The sequence below is a fragment of the Hypomesus nipponensis genome, chromosome 7 (genome assembly GCF_054491055.1).
Source record: "Hypomesus nipponensis isolate SF chromosome 7, ASM5449105v1, whole genome shotgun sequence".
In the NCBI taxonomy this organism is placed as follows: domain Eukaryota; kingdom Metazoa; phylum Chordata; class Actinopteri; order Osmeriformes; family Osmeridae; genus Hypomesus; species Hypomesus nipponensis.
The window spans coordinates 2,336,077-2,360,000 of NC_140367.1; the positions used below are offsets into that span (position 1 = coordinate 2,336,077).

The 23,924-nt window shown below is 50.2% G+C and overlaps 1 protein-coding gene across 1 annotated transcript in view; it reads right to left on the minus strand.

Moving 5' to 3' along the window:
- exoc4 (exocyst complex component 4) overlaps nucleotides 1-23,924 on the minus strand; it is an 87,421-nt gene that overhangs the window by 49,809 nt on the left and 13,688 nt on the right. The window contains exons 8-11 of the mRNA XM_084701089.1: nucleotides 23,043-23,208; nucleotides 12,007-12,152; nucleotides 11,227-11,315; nucleotides 199-295 (exon numbers count right to left, since the gene is read on the minus strand). Coding sequence (XP_084557215.1) covers nucleotides 199-295; nucleotides 11,227-11,315; nucleotides 12,007-12,152; nucleotides 23,043-23,208 — 498 coding nt within the window. The remainder of the gene's footprint in view (nucleotides 1-198; nucleotides 296-11,226; nucleotides 11,316-12,006; nucleotides 12,153-23,042; nucleotides 23,209-23,924) is intronic.

Genomic DNA, 23,924 nt, shown 5'->3' on the forward strand with positions numbered 1-23,924 from the left:
TCATCAAGGGTTCAACTCTCGACTCAGATCTGGTCTTCAAGGGTTCAACTGGAAGTGCAACTTTCTTGATGTGGTCCTAACTAGCTCAGCGTCTGTGGGTGCATGGATCAAGTAGGGAAGTGATGTGTATGGTTTCCTGCATGGTTCCATGTTCTCTGATTGGCTGTGTGAACCAGGAAGAAGAGGGTGAGGAGGTACCTGAGAAGAGGCTGGAAGATGACCGTGATGTTCCTGGCTCCTGGTTTACACACAAACTTCATCTCCCCTCCCTCGATCAGATTATCATCTGCTCCGCCTGGAGGGGGGAGAGAGAGAGAGAGAGAGAGAGAGAGAGAGAGAGAGAGAGAGAGAAAGAGAGAGAGAGAGGGAGAGAGACAGAGACAGGGAGAAAGACAGAGAGAGGGAGAGAGAGAGATACATAAAATATGCATTGCTGCAATTTGTTTGTGTGCCTGTGTGTACACTTCTCCATCTGCTTCACAACATCATCCTCCAATCACCGAAGGCAGACATGGAGACTCGACAGTCTCCCACACACCACATCTTCCTGCCCCTGCGCCGGTGCATGGGTGAACCCCACCGCTAACAGGGTTAATCAGGAAATCATTGCTGTATAACTTCCTCAGACCAGGGTGGGAGAGAGAGAGGAGAGAGATGGGGGAGGTGAACATCAAGCACACCAAGTCCTCATTACCTCCACTCATCCTGAAGTAATCAATATAATTGACAGAGCAGGATATGCAGACCGGTTGTCAATGAGACGGAACTCACACTGTGTGTGTGTGTGAGTGTGTGTCCCTGATGGGTCGATGAATATAAATAACGCGAGGGTACTCTGGCATTTCTCCTGTTATTCATTAGGGTTTCCCAGCACCTTTATCCTCTGGAGACGAACGTCTCGTCCAACCTTCCCCTCATCCAACCCTCCCCCTCGTCCAACCCTCCCCCTCGTCCAACCCTCCCCCTCGTCCAACCCTCCCCCTCGTCCAACCCTCCCCCTCGTCCAACCCTCCCTCTCGTCTAACCCTCCCCCTCGTCCAACCCTCCCCCTCGTCCAACCCTCCCCCTCGTCCAACCCTCCCCCTCGTCCAACCTTCCCCTCGTCCAACCCTCCCCCTCGTCCAACCCTCCCCCTCGTCCAACCCTCCCCCTCTTCCAACCTTCCCCTCATCCAACTTTCCCCTCATCCAACCTTCCCCTCATCCAACCTCCCCCTCATCCAACCCTCCCCCTGGCCAGACCCTCCCCTGGAGAAGGGTGCACCAGAAGCTGTGCGACACAGGCAAAGTTGGAGAACGAAAGCACGCAAACATACATGCACTGTAAGGTTTACTCATAATGTGTGTGTATGTGTGTGTCTAGGATGATCCAGTCAAGAAGATAATGATAGCATGACTGATAGATGTATGCACATGCTTTGTACTCAACACACAACTTCAACTCGATGGATATTTATTTCCATGTCATTTGTAGCGCTCTAAGCCCTAAGCATGTGTGACAACAGACACCCGCAGCCAGTGACTGAGTCAGAGGCAGCCAGTACTGCCTACAGTCCTGCATTGAAATGCTTTCACTATTGTTGCGCCTGTTCCTATATTGTGGAACTTTTAATGGAACACACAGGGCTGTAAAGCCTGCATGCCTACATGTGTTCTCATTAAAGACAAGAGACACCCTTTCATTCTATTTGAAAAGCTTTCAACACACATTTCCTCCACCGTTTCCATGGAATTAATTTGTTTGGAAAGCCGGCTTCTTGTTGTTAAGTGGAAATATAGCACAGCTTCCAATTCTTTCTCTCCCTCTTTCCCTCCCCCCCTCCCTCTCTCTCTTTCTCTCTATCCCTCCTTCCATCCGTAGCTGCCAATTCAATTAAGACTCAATTACGGCTCCTAAACAAAGCTCCGCCCTCCCCCCTTCAGGAAGAGAAAGGAGGTGAAGAGGAGAAACACTAACTTTTCCTTTCCTCCAAACACATGCCGGAGACGCTGAAGCAGACACACGCACACAGACAGACAGACGGAGGACTTATGTTCAAGAGCCAGAAGTGTGTTTGGAGAGCCAGCTGACTTCACCTGAGGGAACGCACCTCTTATTTCCTGCTCCTGTGGTATTAGCGTCGACAGAGAAGTGTCTAATTTCATGCTCCAGACGTCTGCATCCGTGTCAGGCTAAACAGGACACGGAGAGGCTCCCATTGGTCCTTTGAGCCAACCAATATGGCGTGGCACTCATGAATATGCAGACGAGGCTCGTTAATATTCATGATGTTGTCTGTGACGGGCCGGTGGCGACAGGTCAGGTGCAACTGTCTCCTGCCAACTTTAACACTCAGAAAAGTGTGTGTGTGTGTCTGTATAAAGGATGAAGTGTGTGTCTGTTTGTTTGCGTAAAGGCTGTGTGTGTTTGTGTGTCTGTCTGTCTGTTTGTTTGTGTAAAGGACTGTGGGTGTGTGTGTGTGTGTGTGTGTGTGTGAGAGATGGTCCCTGTGCCCAGGGTGTCCCTGGTGTGCAGGCAGATCCAGGCTTAGGCAGGGAAGAGGGGGGGGGTGTTCACACCAGAGGGACAGCAGATGAGCAAGGTGATGAAGCAGTCTTACATTATTCAGGCAAATCTCTCAAATCCCCCATCGCCCCTCACACCTCCACGGCCACTGGCTACAACACCTGCAGGTGTGAACACATGCTTACAGCCAGCTTCACTCACACACACACACACACACACACACACACACACACACACACACAGTCCTTTTTCTCACACACAAACACAAAGCATTGAATGAATACAATTCACCTCATGACATCTTACCTATGCCTAGTGTCCTCTTCTCTCACAAACACACACACACACACACACACACACACACACACACTTGACACCCCCTCCCTCCGGCTGTGTTACCCTGCACTCGCTCCCCAGCCCACATGTAATCAAGCCAGTCAGTGACTTAGTGAAATTGCATTAGCCACACGTTCCTGGGTTTGATTAGAAATGGTTTGATCCTGTGATGTATCCCAGCCGAGCCCAGATCTGGGGAGGGAAACCTGACGTGCGGAGCCTTCTAGAACACACTCCTCTGGTCTCTCGGGGGCTAAAGAGTGTGTGTGTGTGTTTGTCTGTGTGTTGAATACACAGATACACCAGCCTGCGATCGATTCTAATCCCTTATTTACAACAGAAGTGTGTTTGTTTGTGTGTGTGTGTTTGCTGGTGGCGTGTTTGTGTGTGCAATAGAGCTGAGACATGTGTGTACATGTTGGTATGTGAAACGGACTACCACACACGCTGACGGAAGAACAAACACTTCTAATCCCTCGTTTACAAAGTGTGTGTGTGTGTGTGTGTGTCTGCCTCTACGCACTGGCCTCAACCAAACACAGAAACACAAATAAACTCCTGTTTGAATTGTGGGTGAAGGCTTTGTGTGTTGGTGTGTGCGTGTCTGAGTGTGTGTGTGTCTGAGTGTGTGTGTGTGTGTGTGTCTGTCAGTCTGTCTGTGTGTCTGTCTGTGTGTCTGTCTGTGTGTCTGTCTGTGTGTGTGTGTGTGTCTGTCAGTCTGTCTGTCTGTCTGTCTGTCTGTCTGTCTGTCTGTCTGTCTGTCTGTGTGTCTGTCTGTGTGTCTGTCTGTGTGTGTGTGTGTGTCTGTGTGTGTGTGAAAGGCGGGGACCAGTCTCCTATAATAAGATCAGAGGCCAGTTTCATAATGTATGACTGTCCCAGTCAAGAGCGGGCCTTCCTACCCATACTCACATCCTCGTCTCTGATTGGCTCCTAACGAGACACTTCTATTATTAAAATTAATTTGAGAGGCCGTGTCTATCCTGCCGGCCTAGACACAGAAGTGTGAGATGGAGGAAGGGGAAATAGATTCGCAAGACATATATATAAATAAATAAATAGCCGAAAGGTGCAAATTGAGTTGGATTAATTATTAAGAGTGTCACTGTGAACCGAGTGTGTCGCTGTGGCTGGGGTGTAATGAATGCTCAGCTGTCGGCGGAAGAGAATGATAATACACACAGGTACTCACTGCTGGTTATTAAGTATGGGGTTTCTGTCTTCGCGAAGACGCAAGGGACAGTGGATTTGAACCAGGTGACATTTCTGGAGTGTGTTTACTATTAACAGCTGGAGAAGAGCAGTGTTGGGTTATTTGGGTTATTAGATGGCTGAGTAGTGGGGTCAGATGACTGAGTGGTTAGGGAGTCGGGCTATTAATCAGAAGGTTGTTGGTTCGATTCCCGGCCGTGCCGTGACGTTGTGTCCTTGGGCAAGGCACTTCACCCTACTTGCCTCGGGGAGAATGATGTCCTTGTACTTACTGTTAGTCGCTCTGGATAAGAGCGTCTGCTAAATGACTAAATGTAAATGTATTTGAGAGGTCAGTGCACCTGCAGTTCTATCCTCCATCCAGAAGATGGCAGTGTTCCATTTTCTTTCATGACTTCCATTTGAGATAGTTGACCTGACAGCAAACAGAAGCATATCTAGCCATATCAGAAGTGCCAAAAAGCTAAAGTAAAGAACTAACCCAAACTAACCCCCCTCATGGACTGAGACATATTTGAACTTGCCCCCAATCGTGACAGATTCGGTCAAACCTGAAATGGATCAGGTGAATCACAAATCTGACTTTCAAGCCCATACTGCACCTACCGCCCCCATCATCACCAAACTCTCATCCTCCACATCCAAGCACCTGACAACCTCACAAGTCAAAAACAATCACTTCACCTCTCTCAACACAGCCCCTGTCCAATCACCAGAGGAGCAGAAGATGCCTCAAACTGGCTCTAACTGGCTCTAACTGGCTCGAGACGAGAGAAGCTTCTGGAAGGGGAGAGGTGACTTGGGCGAGCAACACTCTTGATTGGACTCAGCAGGGGGACGACACAGGAAATGTCTCTCCCCCCGACCAGACACTTGCAGGGGGAGGGGGGCCAGGGGGGAGGGGGGCCAGGGGGGAGGGGGGCCAGGGGGGAGGGGGGCCAGGGGGGCCCTCCACACTCTGAGCCCCTCACTTTCAAAACATACACACACGTGTACTCACAGGGGGGTGAGAGCCACAGGCTGCTATCTAGATGTTTAACGTGCGTCCAGGTCAGGGAGAACATCTCTCTCTCCGTCTCCCAATCCCCTTCTGTCTTCCCATCTTTTCCTCCCTCATTTCATCCATCTCTGTAGGAAGGGTAACAAACTCCCTCCCTCTCCCCGCCTCCCTCTCCCCCCCCCCCTCCTTCTCTCTCCCCCCCCGTCCCTCTCTCTCCCCCCCTTCTCTCTCTCTCTCTCTGACTCACCCCCCCTCCCTCCCTCTCTCTCTCTCCCCCCTTCTCCCTTTCTCTTTCTGCCTCACCCCCCTACCCTCTGTCCCCCCCTCCCTCTTTCTCTCTCCCTCTCTTTCTGCCTCACCCCCTCCCCCCCCCTCTCTCTCCCCCTCTCTCTTTCTGCCTCACCCCCCTTCCCCCCCCTCTCTCTCTCCCCCTCTCTCTTTCTGCTTCACCCCCCCCCTCTCTCTCTCTCTCCCCCTCTCTTTCTGCTTCACCCCCCCCCTCTCTCTCTCTCTCTCTCCCCCTCTCTCTTTCTGCTTCACCCCCCCCCCTCTCTCTCTCTCCCCCTCTCTCTTTCTGCTTCACCCCCCCCCCCTCTCTCTCTCCCCCTCTCTCTTTCTGCTTCACCCCCCCCCCCTCTCTCTCTCTCCCCCTCTCTCTTTCTGCTTCACCCCCCCCTCTCTCTCTCTCCCCCTCTCTCTTTCTGCCTCACCTCCCCCCCCCCTCTTCTAGCAGTGTGACTGTCATGCCTGGCTCACCCTGATGAGCAAACAGCATTTACAGAAGCAGCAAACACTCATACCATGCACGAGGCATGCTAGCTCACATCCTGTGTGTGTCTGTAAGCGTGTGTATATAGGTGTGTGTGTGTGTGTGTGTGTCTGGTGTACTGTAGGCACAGTATCCTTGTAAACTGTCAGTTCCATACAGTCAAATCCTATTTCTTTATGTATTTATTACTTTCATCACACTCCCCCCCCCACCCCCCACATCTGAGTGTTCTCCAGCATCACTCCTCTCTGCTCTCCTGCTCCAGTCACAAGCTATCTCCTCTCCTGTGCTCCACAGCAATGGATATGTTATTACAAGAGCTGCCAATCACCAAAGCACATCTCATTTCAACACACGGCAAATTCAATCACTTCCTACGTTCTGCACTGCCTTTATCTCATTGGGGGTCCTGTGTGTGTGTGTGTGTGTGTGGATACCTATATCAGTACAGGGCTGATACTGATTTAAACATTATCATCTTCACCTTCTGAAATCATTGCTGGCCATATTGCATCTTAGCAGCTTTAATACAGTGTGTGCGTGTGTGTGCATGTGTATGTGTGTATGTGTGTGTATATGTGTGTGTGTGTGTACTTAAGTACACACAGTATTTGAGCTTTAAAGAGATTTCAGTCCAATACTATTTACCGCATGCCATCTCTTTATTGTAATAGCACGGCCAGTGACCAAAGCAACCTTCAGTTTATCTGTAAATATATTCTTAGTGCAGAGAGAGTGTAGCAATCCTGGTTGAACGAGAGAAGAAACATGACATTTACTAGATATAGCTTTCACTATCTGAGAACACGTGTGAACTCAATGAAGCTGTGTCACACACACACACACACACACTCACACACACACACACACACACACACACACACACACACACACACACACACACAGGAAAACGTTCTCCAAACATGTGCATCAATGGCCTCATCACTCCAGCAGGGCCATCCAGCATGAGGACGACATGCCCTTTAGCCACACATCAATGGGAATGTTTCTCTGGGGGATAACAGAGCCACATAACAGGAATGCACCGTGGAAGCCAGTACACAGGGGTGTTCTCACTCACTGCCTCCCTTGCCCTGCCTCCCTCCCTTATACTATACCTAGCTCATCTCTCTTTCTCTCTCCCCCATCTCTCTCTCCCCCATCTCCCTCCCTCCCTCCCATACCTCGCCCATCTCCCACCCTCCCTCCCCCTCATCACCCCCCCTCCCCCATCTCCCTCCCTCTCCCCCATCTCCCTCCCTCTCCCCCATCTCCCTCCCCCCACATTTCCCCGTCTCCCCCCCATCTCCCTCCCTATTTCCCAGCACTGATTTTATAGGAAACAGCACTGATTCACCAGGAAACAGCACTGATATACCAGGAAACAGCACTGATATACCAGGAAACAGCACTGATTTACCAGGAAACAGCACTGATATACCAGGAAACAGCACTGATTTACCAGGAAACAGCACTGATATACCAGGAAACAGCACTGATATACCAGGAAACAGCACTGATATACCAGGAAACAGCACTGATACACCAGGAAACAGCACTGATACAACAGGAAACAGCACTGATATACCAGGAAACAGCACTGATATACCAGGAAACAGCACTGATATACCAGGAAACAGCACTGATATACCAGGAAACAATGCTGGTAAAACCTGGACTCAACATCTGCACGCATCAGATATTCCAGGATAAAACATTTAAAAACTCACTAAACTATAAAACTTCTACAAATTCTCTACTGACCGTCCTCCGAAGCCCCTCCCACCAACCCCTGCTCCTCCCCCTGAACACACTGCTGCTTCCAGCCCTGATTGTAATTACCCACAATGCCCGTGGAACAATCAGGAGCAGTACTGGGCTGATCTGTATGCAGGAAGACAGCTCTGATTGCTGACTTCCTCTGCTGCCTCAAAAAGGTATGTGTGGAGTAAAGTTTAAGGAAGGTGTGTGTGTGTGTGTGTGTGTAGCATCAACAGACACATAGAGGGCAAATACTTGATTTTATGCATTCGCTCAAAGAGAAAGGGAGAGAGGGACAGAGAGAGGATCAATCACCATGCCTGACCAAGTGAGCATGTATCCAGCACATCCTCCGATGTAATCCTCCAATAATTATTGACTTCCTCATGCAGAAGGTTCAATCCAATCTCAGCTTCCATTTATGAATATGATAAATCCTAATAGCGAGGTCTGTGGGAGTCAGGTATCGATCAGGCTGGAGGAGAGGCCTCACACACACACGGCCGGAGGGAGAGTCTACGAGAGCTGTCCCTCTGGAGCCAGAAGGCACGGTGGTGATGAGGAGATCTGCTATGAGGAGCTCTGCTATGAGGAGCTCTGCTATGAGGAGCTCTGCTATGAGGAGCTCTGCTATGAGGAGCTCTGCTATGAGGAGCTCTGCTATGAGGAGCTCTGCTATGAGGAGATCTGCTATGAGGAGCTCTGCTCTGAGGAGCTCTGCTCTGAGGAGCTCTGCTATGAGGAGCTCTGCTGAGAGGAGCTCTGCTCTGAGGAGCTCTGCTCTGAGGAGATCTGCTGAGAGGAGCTCTGCTATGAGGAGCTCTGCTATGAGGAGATCTGCTATGAGGAGCTCTGCTATGAGGAGCTCTGCTATGAGGAGCTCTGCTATGAGGAGCTCTGCTCTGAGGAGCTCTGCTATGAGGAGCTCTGCTATGAGGAGCTCTGCTATGAGGAGCTCTGCTATGAGGAGCTCTGCTATGAGGAGCTCTGCTGAGAGGAGCTCTGCTCTGAGGAGATCTGCTATGAGGAGCTCTGCTGAGAGGAAGTCTTCCCCCTCCCTCCCCCTCCCTACCCCTCATTCTCCCCATTCTGCCCTCCCCTCCACCTCCCTGCCAGACATTTTTCCATTTGCACCTTTCCCCCTCCCCATTGTGCAGGGAACAAATCATGTTGACAGGAAACAGCACTCTGACTCCCCCGGAGCAGTCAGTCACTCCTCTCCTCCTCCTTCTCTTCTCCTCCTCCCCCTCTCCCCGGGGAACACAACACTATTATGCATAAACAAGACCAACTAATACAAGATTGCCTTTTTTCCTCATTCTGGGTCGAGTGTCCCGTGTGTGTGTGTGTGTGTCTGTGTGTGTGTGGGGAGTAACTATGTCTCTCGAGGAAGAACTGGTTTATTGTTTGCAAACACCTTGCCAACAACCCTACTTTAAATATCAAAAGAGAGGGACAGAAAAAGCAGGGGGGAGAGAGAGGAGGGAGTCTCACATCTGTTCTGCCTCAATCTATGAAGAAGTGAGGGTCAGCCGGAGTGAAGGAGGAGCTGAAAGACAGGTCGCTGTGTGCAGGCGTAGCTCAGACCCCCTCCCTCCCCTCCCCCTCCCCCCTCCCTCCCTCCCTCCCTCCCCCTCCCTCCCAGCCAGGTAATACTGCTGAGAGGGCAATCCCAGCATCAGGAATGAAAAGGTGTGAACCTATTACAGATGTGGCTAGCTGGAGGAGGAGGTACCACAGCACATGACCCTCCACATGATATTTAGAAGGGGACATGGTAACACACACACACACACACATATACAGTTCCAGCACCCAGATGAGGTAGATATGGAAGTATAATGAAGTCTTGGGAACCTGCGCTGGAATCATCGAAGCAAGATGGGAAAGGGGGGGAGGGGGGCCTGCAATTAAGCCTCTCTTAGCTCTGTCTGTGTGGTAATGAGTGGACACACACACACACACACACAGGGTAAATGGCTTAGTTTCCTATAAATCTGATCAATAGATGTTCCAAACTGTCCTCTTCCTCATCTCTGCATTCCTTGCTCGCTCTTTCTATTTTGTTTCATAACGATCAGAGAGAGAGATGAACAGCCGTCTCCATGCGGCGATTTCTTATTTTTTAATTCCCTTCTTCCGAAAGCCAAGAACGGTTTCCCCCTCTGTGTTTGAAAACAATGGCTTCCTGCCTCCTTCAATATCTCAGCCCATCACCACACTCCACTTATTTCACTTTCTGAAATGATTTTCTTGCCGCCATTCAGTGACTCCCCGGCCCACTGCCTCTCATTGTGACTCTGGCGATGTGGAGTCAAAAAAAGAAGAAATCTCATCTCCTTCAACACTTCAAGGCATTCAACCGGCCCAAATACCACACAGACACACACACACTCTCTCTTTCACACGCGCGCACACACACACACACAGTCGTATCAGTTCTTTTTAACCCCATGTTAATCCGAGTCTTCTGTCTCTCTCTCCTGCGACTGGGTTTGGGCGTGATAGACGTTTTCTATCAAAGCGGAATCGTAGCTCGGAGGCAGAGAGACATTTAAATGTCTGAGGCGTTCGATACAGCCTGGGCTCTCTCCCACATAACTAAAGGTAATATTCCCCTCCGGCAACTTCAGAGCTAAAGACCAGGAGGACTCTCTGAAGACACTCACCTTATGAAGTACCCTGGAAAATGTAATTATGAGAATATTGACATATGACCAAAATGTGTGGTGTGGGTGTACTCCATCCAGTACGACCATCTCTGTGTTCAACGTGACAACTCTCTCTCCCCCTCTCTCTCTCCCCCTCTCTCTCCCCCTCTCTCTCTCTCCCTCTCTCTCCCCCTCTCTATCTCTCTCTCTCGCTCTCTCCCTCTCTCGCCCCCCTCTTTCTCTTTCTCTCTCTTTCCCCCCTCTTTCTCTATCTTGCTCTCTCTCTTTTTCACTCCCTCTCTCTCCCTCCCCCCTCTCTCTCTCTCCCCTCTCTATCTATCTCTCTCCTTCCCTCTCAGTCCCTCCCTCCATGTTATTCAGACGCTGTCTCGGAGGAGCCAGGTGTGAACCAGGCAGACAGACCGTGCTGTCAGGTAGCACTGACAGAAAGCTCAAGGTCAGAGTGGAGTGCTGGAGGAAAAGGAGGAGAGGAAACACAGAGAGGAAGAGGAGAATCAAGCTATGGAAAGTTGGATACTCTCTAGGATCTGACTGTCTAGCTCCTCCTGGTGCCGACGCACGCGTGTGTGTATTAAAACAAAAAAGGGTAAACTCCCTCCCTCCCTCCCTCATGATTACTTTGCTCTTCCACCTCCCCTCTCTCATAGCAAGCTATCCCATCTCTCCTCTAAAGCGCTTAACAACCCTCCTTCCATCCATCTCTCTCTCTCTCTTTCCACCCCTTTATTCTGTGATACCTCTCCTCCCCTCCATCCCATCATCTCTCCCTCGCATGCAAACTCCTCCATGTTCCATTCTGTCTCCCCTAAACCCCCCTCCCCCCCTACCCCCCTCCCTCCCTCCCTCCCTCCCTCCCTCCCTCCCTCCCTCCCTCCCTCCCTCCCTCCCTCCCTCCCTCCCTCCCTCCCTCCCTCCCTCCCTCCCTCCCTCCCTCCCTCCCTCCCTCCCTCCCTCCCTCCCTCCCTCCCTACCTTGAAGTTCTCCACTCTTGCTGTACAGTTCTCTCCTCTGCTCTCGGAGGTAGGCACTCATGCTGATGGCGTGAGACGACGATTCAAACCTGGAACACACACACACAAGGCCAGGATAACATACACACACACAAGGCCAGGATAACACACACACACACAAGGCCAGGATAACACACACACAAGGCTAGTCATTTTAGCTATGCATTAAACATGGCTTTGAGGTAGCAACGTTAACCAGGCAGGTTTTGCACCATACTTGACACTGCGCAGCATCTTTTTTAAAGGCAAAATTGGCAAAGTGTCTGTAGTGTCAGGTTCTTTAGAGACTGAGGTCATCATACAGGTCAAGGTAAAGTGTAACGTGCAAAGTTGATCCTTCGTCTGCAAACTGCGTTGCTCTCGCGTGTCACGTGACCAAAGTAAAATCGCAGCCTTCGCGATTACAAAATATTGTTTTGTTCGCGATATTATCGCAAATGCAATTAATCGTTCAGCCCTAGGTGCAGGTGTGGGGTAGTGTTGGGTGCAGGTGTGGGGTAGTGTTGGGTGCAGGTGTGGGGTAGTGTTGGGTGCAGGTGTGGTGTTGGGTGCAGGTGTGGGGTAGTGTTGGGTGCAGGTGTGGGGTAGTGTTGGGTGCAGGTGTGGGGTAATGTTGGGTGCAGGTGTGGGGTAGTGTTGGGTGCAGGTGTGGGGTAGTGTTGGGTGCAGGTGTGGGGTAGTGTTGGGTGCAGGTGTGGGGTAGTGTTGGGTGCAGGTGTGGGGTAGTGTTGGGTATCTTACTTGAACAGAGACTGCTTGGGCCGTTGGGGTTTCTTCTTGGCGAAGAATGCGGCGAACTCGCTCCCAGTGCTGGCATAGGACAGCTGGGCGGACGCCTCGGTGGAGCTGCGAGTGTTCTTCACGTCCAGATAGTCCATCAGCAGAACCTGCAGAACACAGAAGAACTCAGCAAGGACTCCCAGAACCTCCCAGAACCTTCATAACCGTCACAAAACATAAACCTACAAAATTTTCAAAAGACATCTCGCAGTAGCTGTTATTAAGTAAGAATGTGAAACGGGAGTCATCCGATCCGATTTGATACCAGTACGAGTTCAGAAAGATAAATCCGAGCAGCGACAACACAGAAGGTAGGCACGGCGTTACGCACCGTTTTAACAAAACGACAACAGAGCCGTCTGTTACTAGCAGGACTCCATTACGGTGGATTGTCACATGACGCTGATGAGCTCAGGCCCTCGGTGAAGACACACGTCTCCAGACGGAACACCCTGCCTACGGGCTCAGATCCGTCTGAGTGATTCATGCACAGCTCCATCACAGTCGCAACAAAGTTCATGCATTCCTAATCGAGATCTAACAATAACCCGCCAACGACATACTCAAAACTCAGACGCGATTGCCAAAGTTAACTTTCTCCATTCTCTCCCTCTCCATCTCTCTCACTGTGGGAATACATATGTTCTCAATTGGCTCCTCGTTTCTAACAGCTTCATAATTTACAGGGTCATTTGGCCTCCGTGGTTCTAATTCTGACCAGCGTGTGTGAGTGTGTGTGTGTGTGAGTGTGTGTCTGTGAGTGTGTGAGAGTGTGTGCATCTGCTCAAAGTGGGGTGAGAGTAATGGCTGAGCAGATGGAAATCCAGCCGACCCCTAATGATGATGTCATTAAAGCTGCAGAGAAGACCCCAGTCACTGAGGAGGGAAGCCAGCACACACACACACACACAGTGTTCACTCACACACATTATGTTCACACAGACACTCTCCCTGTATAAAGTTAAATATAGGTGCATATTTAGTGTTGACTAAATGTTTAATTCTACAACCCCCCCCCCCCCCCCCCCCCCACACACACACACACACACACACACACACACACACACACACACACACACACACACACACACACACACACACACACACACACACACACACACACACACACACACACACACACACACACACACACACACACACACACACACACACACACACACAGCAGAGACAGCACAGAAAGCCCCTGAGCCTGGTGAGTGTAGCCCTGTTGCTAATCGTATCAGTGTATTAACTACTAATGATGGTCTGAAGGAGCCCAGGCCAGCGAGCACAGCAGCCACAGGACCTAATGAAACACCAGTGCTCAGCTGATGAAGGGCTCCCACCCCACTTGAATTACATTAGTCCACAGAGAGAGATCTGGAGGCAATTAAGCACCCGGATAAGCAAGAGGACAAGGGAGGAGAGAGGGGAGTGGGGAGTGGGGAGGGGAGACAGGAGGGGAGAAGAAAGACAGGAGAACAGACAGATGAGCAGAGGAAGACATATGACCACAGGAATACAGGATATGGAGGAGAAGTACGTTTGCTGTCCATATTCTTAATGTATCTTCCTGTGTGTGTGTGTGTGTCTGTGTGTGTCTGTCCGAGCGTGTGTTACTGAGCAAACAGGAAGTCTTGCACCACACCAGTCAAGCACCGCACCAGTCAAGGACATTACATCTAATTAAAATCACCTTTATTCCAGCAACAAGCTGTCTCGTTCCAGTGTTTCCTGTCCTGAGTTGTATCAGATCGTATTACTGTCACCTTTAGGTGGGCAGACGGCTCCTTAAGCGCACCAGGCTCACAGACGCCCTGTCTGTTGTTCGAAAGAGAGGAGGGAAAGAGAAAGAGAGAGAGGAGGGAGAGAGAAAGAGAGAGAGAAAGAGAGAGGAGGGAGAGAGAGAGAGAGAGAGACACAGAGAGAGAGGTTCTCTCTGTCATACTGGGTTCAGGGATGATGAACAGCAGCATTATCACAGCTGCCAAAACAAAAACTGCTCCGTGTCACACCGAGAGCCCAGCACTGTAGCAGGGGCACACACACTCTCTCTCTCACCCACCCACACACTCTCTCTCTCTCTCTCTCTCTCTCTCTCTTTCTCCCTCTCTCTCCCACCCACACACAGTCCTCATGAAAAGAGACCCCAGCCAGGTGACAGCGAGACAAAGGGCTGCCCTAACACAGCTCCCCACACCCCGTGTCAACACACTCTGACAGCAGCATAATACCCGGCCCTCTCTCACACCGCGCCTCAGAATTACCGCCCCTCAGAATCACTGCTCCCCAATGCTTCTGAATAGGGATCTCTGACACAAAAGAATGACCCGCTCTTTCGTGTCTCCAAATCTCTGTCATTAACGATTCCTCACAAACACCTTTGGCTCGCCAACCAGCAGCTAACGTGGTCCACCTCTCAGGCTGCCTGTCTGTCGCTGCAGGCCAGGCAGCTGATGGGATGACACAGGTAGCCTCGTGGCTAACAGGGATAACACGGGTAGCCTAGTGGCTCACAGGGATGACACAGGTAGCCTAGCGGCTAACAGGGATGACACAGGTAGCCTAGCGGCTAACAGTGATGACACAGGTAGCCTAGCGGCTAACAGTGATGACACAGGTAGCCTAGCGGCTAACAGGGATGACACAGGTAGCCTAGTGGCTAACAGGGATGACACAGGTAGCCTAGTAGCTAACAGGGATGACACAGGTAGCCTAGTGGCTAACAGGGATGACACAGGTAGCCTAGTAGCTAACAGGGATGACACAGGTAGCCTAGCGGCTAACAGTGATGACACAGGTAGCCTAGTGGCTAACAGGGATGACACAGGTAGCCTAGCGGCTAACAGAGATGACACAGGTAGCCTAGCGGCTAACAGGGATGACACAGGTAGCCTAGTGGCTAACAGGGATGACAGGGTGACATTGCAGGGAGGCTGGGGCTGGGGTTAGTCTCTGATGATCCCTGGATAACAAGCACCATGGGAAGGGCCCAGCGTACACCCACATGAGAGTGTCACAATCAGAGGCTCGCGCTGTGACCTTCACAGGCTGGCTGGCTGGTGGACTGGCCGGCTGGATGAACTGGTAGCTGGCTGGCTGGCAGACTGGCAGTCTGGCAGGCTGGCTAGTTGAACTGCTAGCTGGCTGGCTGGCTGAATTGCTGGCTGGCTGGCTGGCTGGTTGAACTGCTAGCTGGCTGGCTGGTTGAACTTCTGGCTGGTTGAACTGCTGGCCGGCTGGCTGGTCTGAGGAAGATCCTGGTCAGAGGGGAGGTAGAGTAAGTCCTGTGATGGATGGAATGGCTATTCACACCAGATAACTGAGCCCGCAGTTCACTCCGGCTGTGTGTGAGTGTGACTTGAAATATGCTTCAACAGTCCTTGCTCTACTTTGCTCTTCTCAGGCTCCTCCCAGGTCCTGCTCACAGTCCTGGACTGCAGTTCGTCTCTCCTGCCCAGGAGAGAGCTTCGATGGCTGGCTGCCATCAGACTCCATCACCAGCAGGCAGCAGAGCCAGCCTAGATCCAGGGCAGAGGAGGGCTTATCCGGTCGAACGAGCCGGATGCGGCCTCTCCATTAGCCCTACTTGGCCCCCGGACCAACATGTCTTAATTAACGAAGACAGACCTTGATGGGGCTCCAGGAGAACACCTGTGTTTCTGATGACTTATTAAGGAACTTATTAAGGAAATGAAGTGAAATAAACGTGAAGTGTCGCCCCCCCCCCCCTTCTTCCTGTTCCTCTGTGAGGCTGCGGCGGTAGAGGCTTCAGCTGTCTGGCTTGAGTGTCTTACAACTTGTGTTCTGCGTATGATTTTTAAAAACCTTTTATCGGTTTTGCTATTTCTGAAAGAAACCCCATGGACAGGTGCCCATGCCGCACATTGGCAGGTGCCCCTGGAGTCATCTTGCTTGTCGAAGCCAACTGAACGACCTTGGAAATCAAACAGGTTTGTTGTTCCATTGATCTGGTTGTTCTGGAAACTTCCATCACCTTCAAAAGATTCTGAGGCCAAGCTTCGCCCACGACAGTCCCATTGGACTGGACCACTGCGAGGCGATACCACTCCTCCTCTGTCTAGACCTTCTGCTGACAAGCAGTCAGCAACACGGCTCCGTTCAGAGAAAGAGAGAGAAAATTAAAGTCTGAGTATAAAAGAATGAATACTCATTCATCAGCAGAATCTGTAACCGTGGCTACGAGATTCCGTGGTTACGAGAAAAACAGCAGCTTTCGCAACACTCGCCAACCAGTGACAGCAGGCGGGGGCGGTTATTCAACAGTATCGATATGCTGGATTGCGCGGCGCTCCAGTGATATGTAAATATGACACAGGGACAGGGTGATTAATACGCTGGGGCTAACGGCCCCAGCCTTGTCTTCTCTTCACATCTCATTAAAAGCAGATGATTGTCTCCTGGCTTCACCCTGGCAGCTCGACTCTCCTGCTTCTCCCTGACGGGAGGAGATGACGACCTGCATATCGGAGGCCTTGTGTGGAGTTATATATTTATATATTTTTATGGCTCTCGCTTCTTTGTCTCGTTTTATCGGAAAGATATGCTGTATCCATTGAGAGCCCAGGGCTCCTGTCTCTGATCTGAATAGAGAGAGAGAGATAGAGAGAAAGAAAGAAAGAGAGAGAGAGAGTGAGGGAGGGAGGGAGGGAGAGGGGGAGAGAGAGAGACAGAGGGAGGGGGAGAGAGAGAGGGAGGGAGGGGGAGAGAGAGAGGGAGGGAGAGAAAGAGAGAGAGGAAAAGAGAGGAAAAGAGGAAAAGAGAGAGAGGAGGAAGAGAGAGCCATAAGATAAACTCTGTTGTGTCAGCAAAGGTTTCTGTCCGTGTGAAATCCTAAACACCTCGGCCAACTGCAGGTCTGCACCCCTCCACCCCCCCCCCGCCTCTAGCAGGCTCTTTTCCCTTGACCAGAGATGCTATCCGTCGCTACATTACCACATTTGTCTTGACTTGTTTACGGTGAACCGCTGAATGGCTTTCAAGCAGTTTCTCATCGAGATAGCGCTTGTTTGGGAAGCAGTTAACCACAACATCCATCTTGCGGGCGCTTGCCACAAAACTTCTCTTTGCCGACGACGCTCATTAAAACCGTTATCTGCACTCCGGTCACGGCACGCACCGGCGCCGCGTCCACGGCCGTCACCGTGACGACGCGCCATGGCAGAATACACAAGTGGGTCGCGCTAATTAACAAACCAAGACGCCTTCGGAGGTCAAAGGGCAGAGTGTGTTGATATCGCGTTGACAAGCCATGCCAAAGATAGGCCCCCAATGTATAATACTCTGTGTCTCAAATGATCTCCACTCAAACTGCCTGATGCTAAAAGGTTGTGTACGTCTCTTCTCTGGCTTCAGTAGGTTTCGAGGACGAGGCACGTAACGCAATTTCACTGATGTTTTTCATTAAATTGGTTAAGTTACTTTTAGCTACATCAAAACTGAAGTTGTTGGAGTGGATGAGAGTTTTTTACATAAATGGCGGTGGTGTTTTACTGGACAGACAAGCATATCCATTGTAATTGGATCTAGAAAACATTTTTAAAAGCTTGGGAGTGCTTCTATCCGTGGGACGGTTCATGATGGATCAGGGGAAAATAATCGTTGTCGAAAAAGAAGTAAACATTTTCCAATACCCCAGCCTGAAAATACAGACTTTGTGCAAGAAATCGATACTCACACCCTCTTTGGGGAAAGCTTTTGAAACCATATTGGGAGGGGGGGGAAACCTCTGCTTCCTAACCCTGAGAGTAATACTGACGGCAGCAAGCGGCTGGTTTGGCGTCCCGGTCGATAAATCCCCAGACTCGGCACGCAGCATGAAGGGAGAAGCAGAGCTACATGGATCTAGACTTTCAGAGGAGGGCTGTTAACCTCCTTCACGGCCTCGCGGGACACTCCGGCCGAGCGCCGTGGTAACAGCGCAGAGCTGGAGCCCTGTGGCAGCATCAGGGTGAACCGGGAGGCCGTCGTGTTCCTGTCGGCGCCGCTCTCCGTCTCGCATCATGTCGAGCGGAAAGGTCGGCCTCCTCCCGCGCTCCTCCACCCAGAGGCTGCAGGTGGGGGGGGGGGGGGGGAGACGGGATCAACCAAGACCGGAGTCCAACAGAGGAGGACTCTTAATAACATGTCGCCACAAGGGAGGACGAATGTTCGGAAGTAGACTATGGAATTGTTTTTTTGTTTTTTAACCTTTAGAGGAGTGAGTTCTAAATATTACCGACGCTGCCACCAGAGTGAGTTATTTTTTCAAAACGAAAGCTAGCTAGCTTTAGTTAGCTTCCGTTACCTAGCAACCTAGCATAATACTCCTAGCAATGTTACTACCTGCTAGTGTTACTTGTTAGCTTCCAAATTGTAAATTTTGAAGCCATACTATAGCGTTTGTCATATAGTTTTTGTCTATCGGAAAATAGTCGGTTGGAATGTTCAGAATCACATGTGTGACGGTACTCTGTGGGGCCCGCTTTCGAACGATCACATGTGACGCTACTAATTAACGGGTTAAACCATGCCCTGATCCACACACACACACACACACCTGTGGCAGCTGTAAGACTGAGCCAAAAAGTCGTTACTTCCTCGGGAGGACCAGAATTGCATCATCCAGTCCTGTGAGAGAAGACTCTCTACACACACGTACGAAAGCGCACTACACACACGTACGTCACAAAGACGCACGACTACCTGACCTTACCAAGCCCCCATGGGTACCAGAACATGGCTAGCACGTCCTAGTTTGAGGAGGGGCCAGGGGGGCAGGAGAAGCCTGCAGGCGGTCAGGGGTACTGCACCACTGGACTACCTCTGGAGAAGTCTTCACTACAGGAGGGAGGACAGGCAAACAGACAGTGCGGAGCGCAGGAAGGAGAGGTTAGGGAGGGAAGGATGGAGAGAGACAAGCTGTAGGGCAAGAGGGAGAGGTTAGGAAGGGAGAGAGAGAGAGAGAGAGAGAGAGAGAGAGAGAGAGAGAGAGAGAGAGAGAGAGAGAGACAGAGAGAGAGACAGAGAGAGAGAGAGAGACAGAGAGAGAGAGAGGGGAAAAGATAGTGACAGTGACAGTGAAGAAAAGAGAAACGCGTTAAATAAAGGCGGAGGACAGAGAGAGAGAGAAGGGGAAGATAGGCTTTCATAAAGATACGATCGTCCAGGAAATAATAGCACGAGTGAGTGAATAAGAAAGCCTCGTTTCCCATAATGAGTATTCTAATCAAGAGATTACATTATCTGGCATCGCGGTAGCGGGGGAGCGAGGGCCCCCTGGCAATCGGGTGCTGGTGGTGGCCGCATGCCGGAGAACAGCTTAATGCCTTCCATTACTGCAGAGGCACAGCAGAGGGCTATACATTCACATAACCACGCCCTCCCTCATCCCTCCCTCCCTCATCCCTCCCTCCCTCCAGGTTCGGTTCTCAAACTTCTCTTTATCTTCACCTTCACAACCTTCACTGGTCAAATCAGTATCCATCTGTTATTCTATCTATCCATCCATCCCTATGATCTAAAGAACACAATGCATGTGTTGTCTCTTACTCCATCTCTCTTCAATCTTTTATCACAAACTGAACACATATTATATAATATTATTATTATTATTATTATTATTATTATTACATATTTCAGAAACTATAAAGAACATTCAATCAATGTATTGGCTGCATGTGTTAGGGTGTGTGTGTTGGGGTGTGTGTTTGTGTTGAGGGTGTGTTGAGGGGTGTGTGTGTGTGTTGGTGTGTGTGTGTGGACCCTAGCTAGACTCTTCTTTGCCTAAAATAAGAGCCCAGGATTGTCTGTCTTCAGAAAAGTTCAGGCTGCCATAGCAACAGTGTTGCCGGCGCTATTTGTTCAGAGTGGGTCTGATGAGAGGAGAGGGGGGGAGAGAGAAAGAGAGAGAGAGGGGGAGGAGGAGGAAGGGAGAGAGCAAGGAGGTGAGAGAGGGGAGAGAGCGAGGAGGAGGTGAGAGAGGGGAGAGAGCGAGGAGGAGGTGAGAGAGGGGAGAGAGCGAGGAGGAGGTGAGAGAGGGGAGAGAGCGAGGAGGAGGTGAGAGAGGGGAGAGAGCGAGGAGGAGGTGAGAGAGGGGAGAGAGCGAGGAGGAGGTGAGAGAGGGGAGAGAAAGTATCTTTTACTATCTCCTCTTGATTTGACCTATTATTCCTTTACATGTATTCATTTAGCAGACGCTTTTATCCAAAGCGACTTACTAAGAGAGAGCTTTACAAAGTACATAGGTCACTGATAATAACAACAAGACAGCCCCAAACACATTACGGGCAGCCAAAACATGAAGCACATATTGTGAACAACCAAAATAAGTGCCAAAGGGAAGAACCATAAGAGTATGTAGTTAAACAAGTTACAATTAAACAACGTGAATCACTTTAAGTGCAAGTGTACCTGTAGAAAAGCAAGCAACAGTAAAAAAAAAAAAAAAAAAAAAAAAAATCACAGCGAGTACAACAATTTAAATCAATTACAACTAACCAACAAGGGCAACAAGTCTCTAAGAGTCATTGTGATCCTTGAGGAAACTAACATTGGGTTCAGCGAACCATTCTTAAGTACCGTTGGTAGATACAGGAATGAACACACCGTTACATCCTCAGAAAGCATGAGCTCCTGAGTTGGGAAAATCTACACTGACGCATGTCTCGTATTCAAGATCCTCCAGGGCCTGGCTCCCCCTCCACTCAGTACTTTTGTTAAACAAAAAAACTAAACATGTCAGCAGAACCACAAGGTCTGCCGTGAGAGGCGACTGTAGAGTTCCCTTAAGGAAAAGCACCTTTAGTAAATCCGCTTTCTCTGTGAGAGCTTCCCATGTCTGGAATACACTGCCATCAGAGACACATAAATGCAGTACATTTAGTCATTTGGCAGACGCTCTTATCCAGAGCGACTTACAGTAAGTACTACCTATCACACTTTCACCCAAAACATGAAGACATGGCTAAAGGTCATCCAGATTTGTGAACACAACCCCCTAGCTGTGTGTTGCTGCTTTCCATGTTGTCTGCAGCTTGTCAGGTGTGGAAACACTTTGTTGCTTTTATGGATTTTGTCTTGTTGCTTATTGTTCTATGTTGCTCTATCTGTATGCTATGTCTTGTTGCTTATTGTTCTATGTTACTCTATCTATATGCTATGTCTTGTTGCTTATTGTTCTATGTTACTCTATCTATATGCTATGTCTTGTTGCTTATTGTTCTATGTTACTCTATCTATATGCTATGTCTTGTTGCTTATCGTTCTATGTTACTCTATCTGTATGCTATGTCTTTTCGCCTATTGTTCTATGTTGCTCTGTCAGAAATATTAATCTATCAAGCATTGCACAGTCAGTCGGTGAACAAGTTTAAGAAAGCTTTATTGCTTGCGGCCAGCCCACAAGGAGACAAAACATCACACCCCATTGTGCTACAAGTTTGTCTGCTAGCATGTTGTGCTAGCTAGCTATTTAAGCAGTACCGCTCTTTACAGTCATTGGTTAAGACAAAGGCATGCAAATGTTCCACGGCTTCATTGGCTCCTTGCGTAGACCTGGTGCGCGTGTGTGCGTGCGTGTTTGAGTGTGTGCGTGTGTGCGCCTTTTGACCCCTGTAAGCTTGACCACATGATTCACCCAACACAGATAAGGCCAGACATCTTTTATGGCCTCTCCAGTAAGAGAGAGTGGTCAGCCCAAGTCTCCTTATTTACATATGCCTAGTGTTACCCAAAGTTCAGATTTGGGGGCAGGCCTCTCTCTACACACAAGGAATGCTGAACACAGAATCATTATTATACAGATAAATGTGTTACAGCTTCAATTTTCCCAACATGCTCTATCTGTATGCTATGTCTTGTTGCTTATCGTTCTATGTTGCTCTATCCGTATGCTATGTCTTGCTTGTCCTACGTCACCCTGCGTGTGGTCATTGTTTAATGATTGTTTTTATTGTAACTGTTTTTAATAACCTGCCCAGGGACTGCGGTGGAAAATTAGCCGGCTGGCTAAAACCGGCACTTTTACTGAAATGCTGATTAATGTGCACTGTCTCTGTAATAAGAAACTAAATAAAGACTTGTGTTCTGCACTCAGCAGCTCTCTAATCCAGCTCAATTCCTAATTCTACATGGAAACTGGGGGAAAGAATTGTGGAGACACAACACCCTCTCAATACATGAGTTTTTTTTTTTCCACTGATGAAACAGGTGACTGAAAACACGAATGTGAACGAAAACATGTTCTACGAGCGACTTACACACACACACACAATCAGAGTTGAATCCCATGATGTGCCATCCCCAGGGGTCCCTCATAGGTCGACAGCTGCTCATCCCCTCAGCCAATCAGACGGGAGCAGGGAGCAAACATGCACCAATTAAAGGACTACAATTAAACCAGCCAATCAAGCTCAGCTTCTCTCGCTCTCCATCCTGCTCCCTAAGTAGCGGGAAGATGCTCATTGAGCTGGGTTCTTTAGAACCCCTGGCCGTAAGTCTGTGTAGGCGGACTGCTTTCAGAGCAGGAAGTGGAGAATGCAGAAGACTGATAGGGTAAAGTGGGTCTGGTGACATGAAAGAGGGAGGAAGAGCCTGAGGCTGCTGGCTGGGGAACAGCTAGTTAGAGCCTGAGCTCCCTGGGTGAGGGGGCCCCCTGGGTGAGGGGGCTCCCTGGGTGAGGGGGCCCCCTGGGTGAAGTGCATGGTGATGGGGGGCAGGGGGGGGCGAGGGGGTGTTCACACTGTAGGGACGAACAGAGCTGGTCTGGGGGGAGATAAGGAACATACATCCCTGTGCACTCTCACCCTCACCCGGTCCAGGCATGTATGTGTGTAAGCCTTTCTGTGTGCGTGTGAGAAAGAGGTAGAGCCTTTGTTGAGCTGTGCGTGTGTGTGTTTGTGAACCTTCCTCTGTAAGAGTGTGTGTGTGTGAACCTTCCTCTGTAAGAGTGTGTGTGTGTGTTTGTGAACCTTCCTCTGTAAGAGTGTGTGTCTCACCTGCAGTACGGTCTGGATCTTGGCGTAGACGTCGGCCTGCTCGTACAGCTTGATGGCGTCGGCGGGCGAGGAGGCCGTCTGCTGCAGCTGGGCCAGCACCACGCTGTGGGCGTGAGCCACCGCGTTGAACTTGTCAAACAGCAGCTCCAGCAGCTCAAGCAGCAGCCTGCAGAGGGCACCAGAGGGAGAGACACGCGGTCAGACTGCAGCGCTCGGAGCAGGTGAAGAAGAAGGAGAGGATGTGAAGGAAGAAGTTGGCATTGTGAGTTTGGGTCTGGGACTTGTTGTTTTCTCTGGTAATACACCCGGCAGTACTGCACCTCATGGTGAAATACTATGAACAGCCCAACTGTTCTGATACTGATGGATGGGTATGAACTTTGTAGAGGAGCACATGGTTACACCTGGGAGGGAGGGAGGGGAGGCAGGGGAGGGAGGGAGGCAGGGGAGGGAGGGGAGGGAGGGAGGCAGGGGAGGGAGGGAGGCAGGGGAGGGAGGGAGGTTTCAGAAAGGCTAAATGTACAGTTTCACCCTCCAGTTGTAGGCTCCTGTAAGCCTGACCAGAGATGACCTCCAGCTCAGACAGAAAGCAGCTGAAGCACACAGGCAGCGTTAGTCATTCAATCAAATAGCTGAAATCACCGCAGAGCTTTCCAACTTCTCAGGGGAGCTTTGTCAGTACAAGGACATGGCTTTCAAACAGAGTGGGGAAATGATAGTTAATTGTGGCTGATGAAGGAGATATACCTGGTGGAACAGCTCATGTTCACTTGATGACACAGCGAGAGGGTACTCAGGAACAATGTCCGTTTGTGTCGAGATTTAAACGAGTGGCCATAACCACATGCTGTGTATGAACAGCAGACAGGATGAAGAAACCTT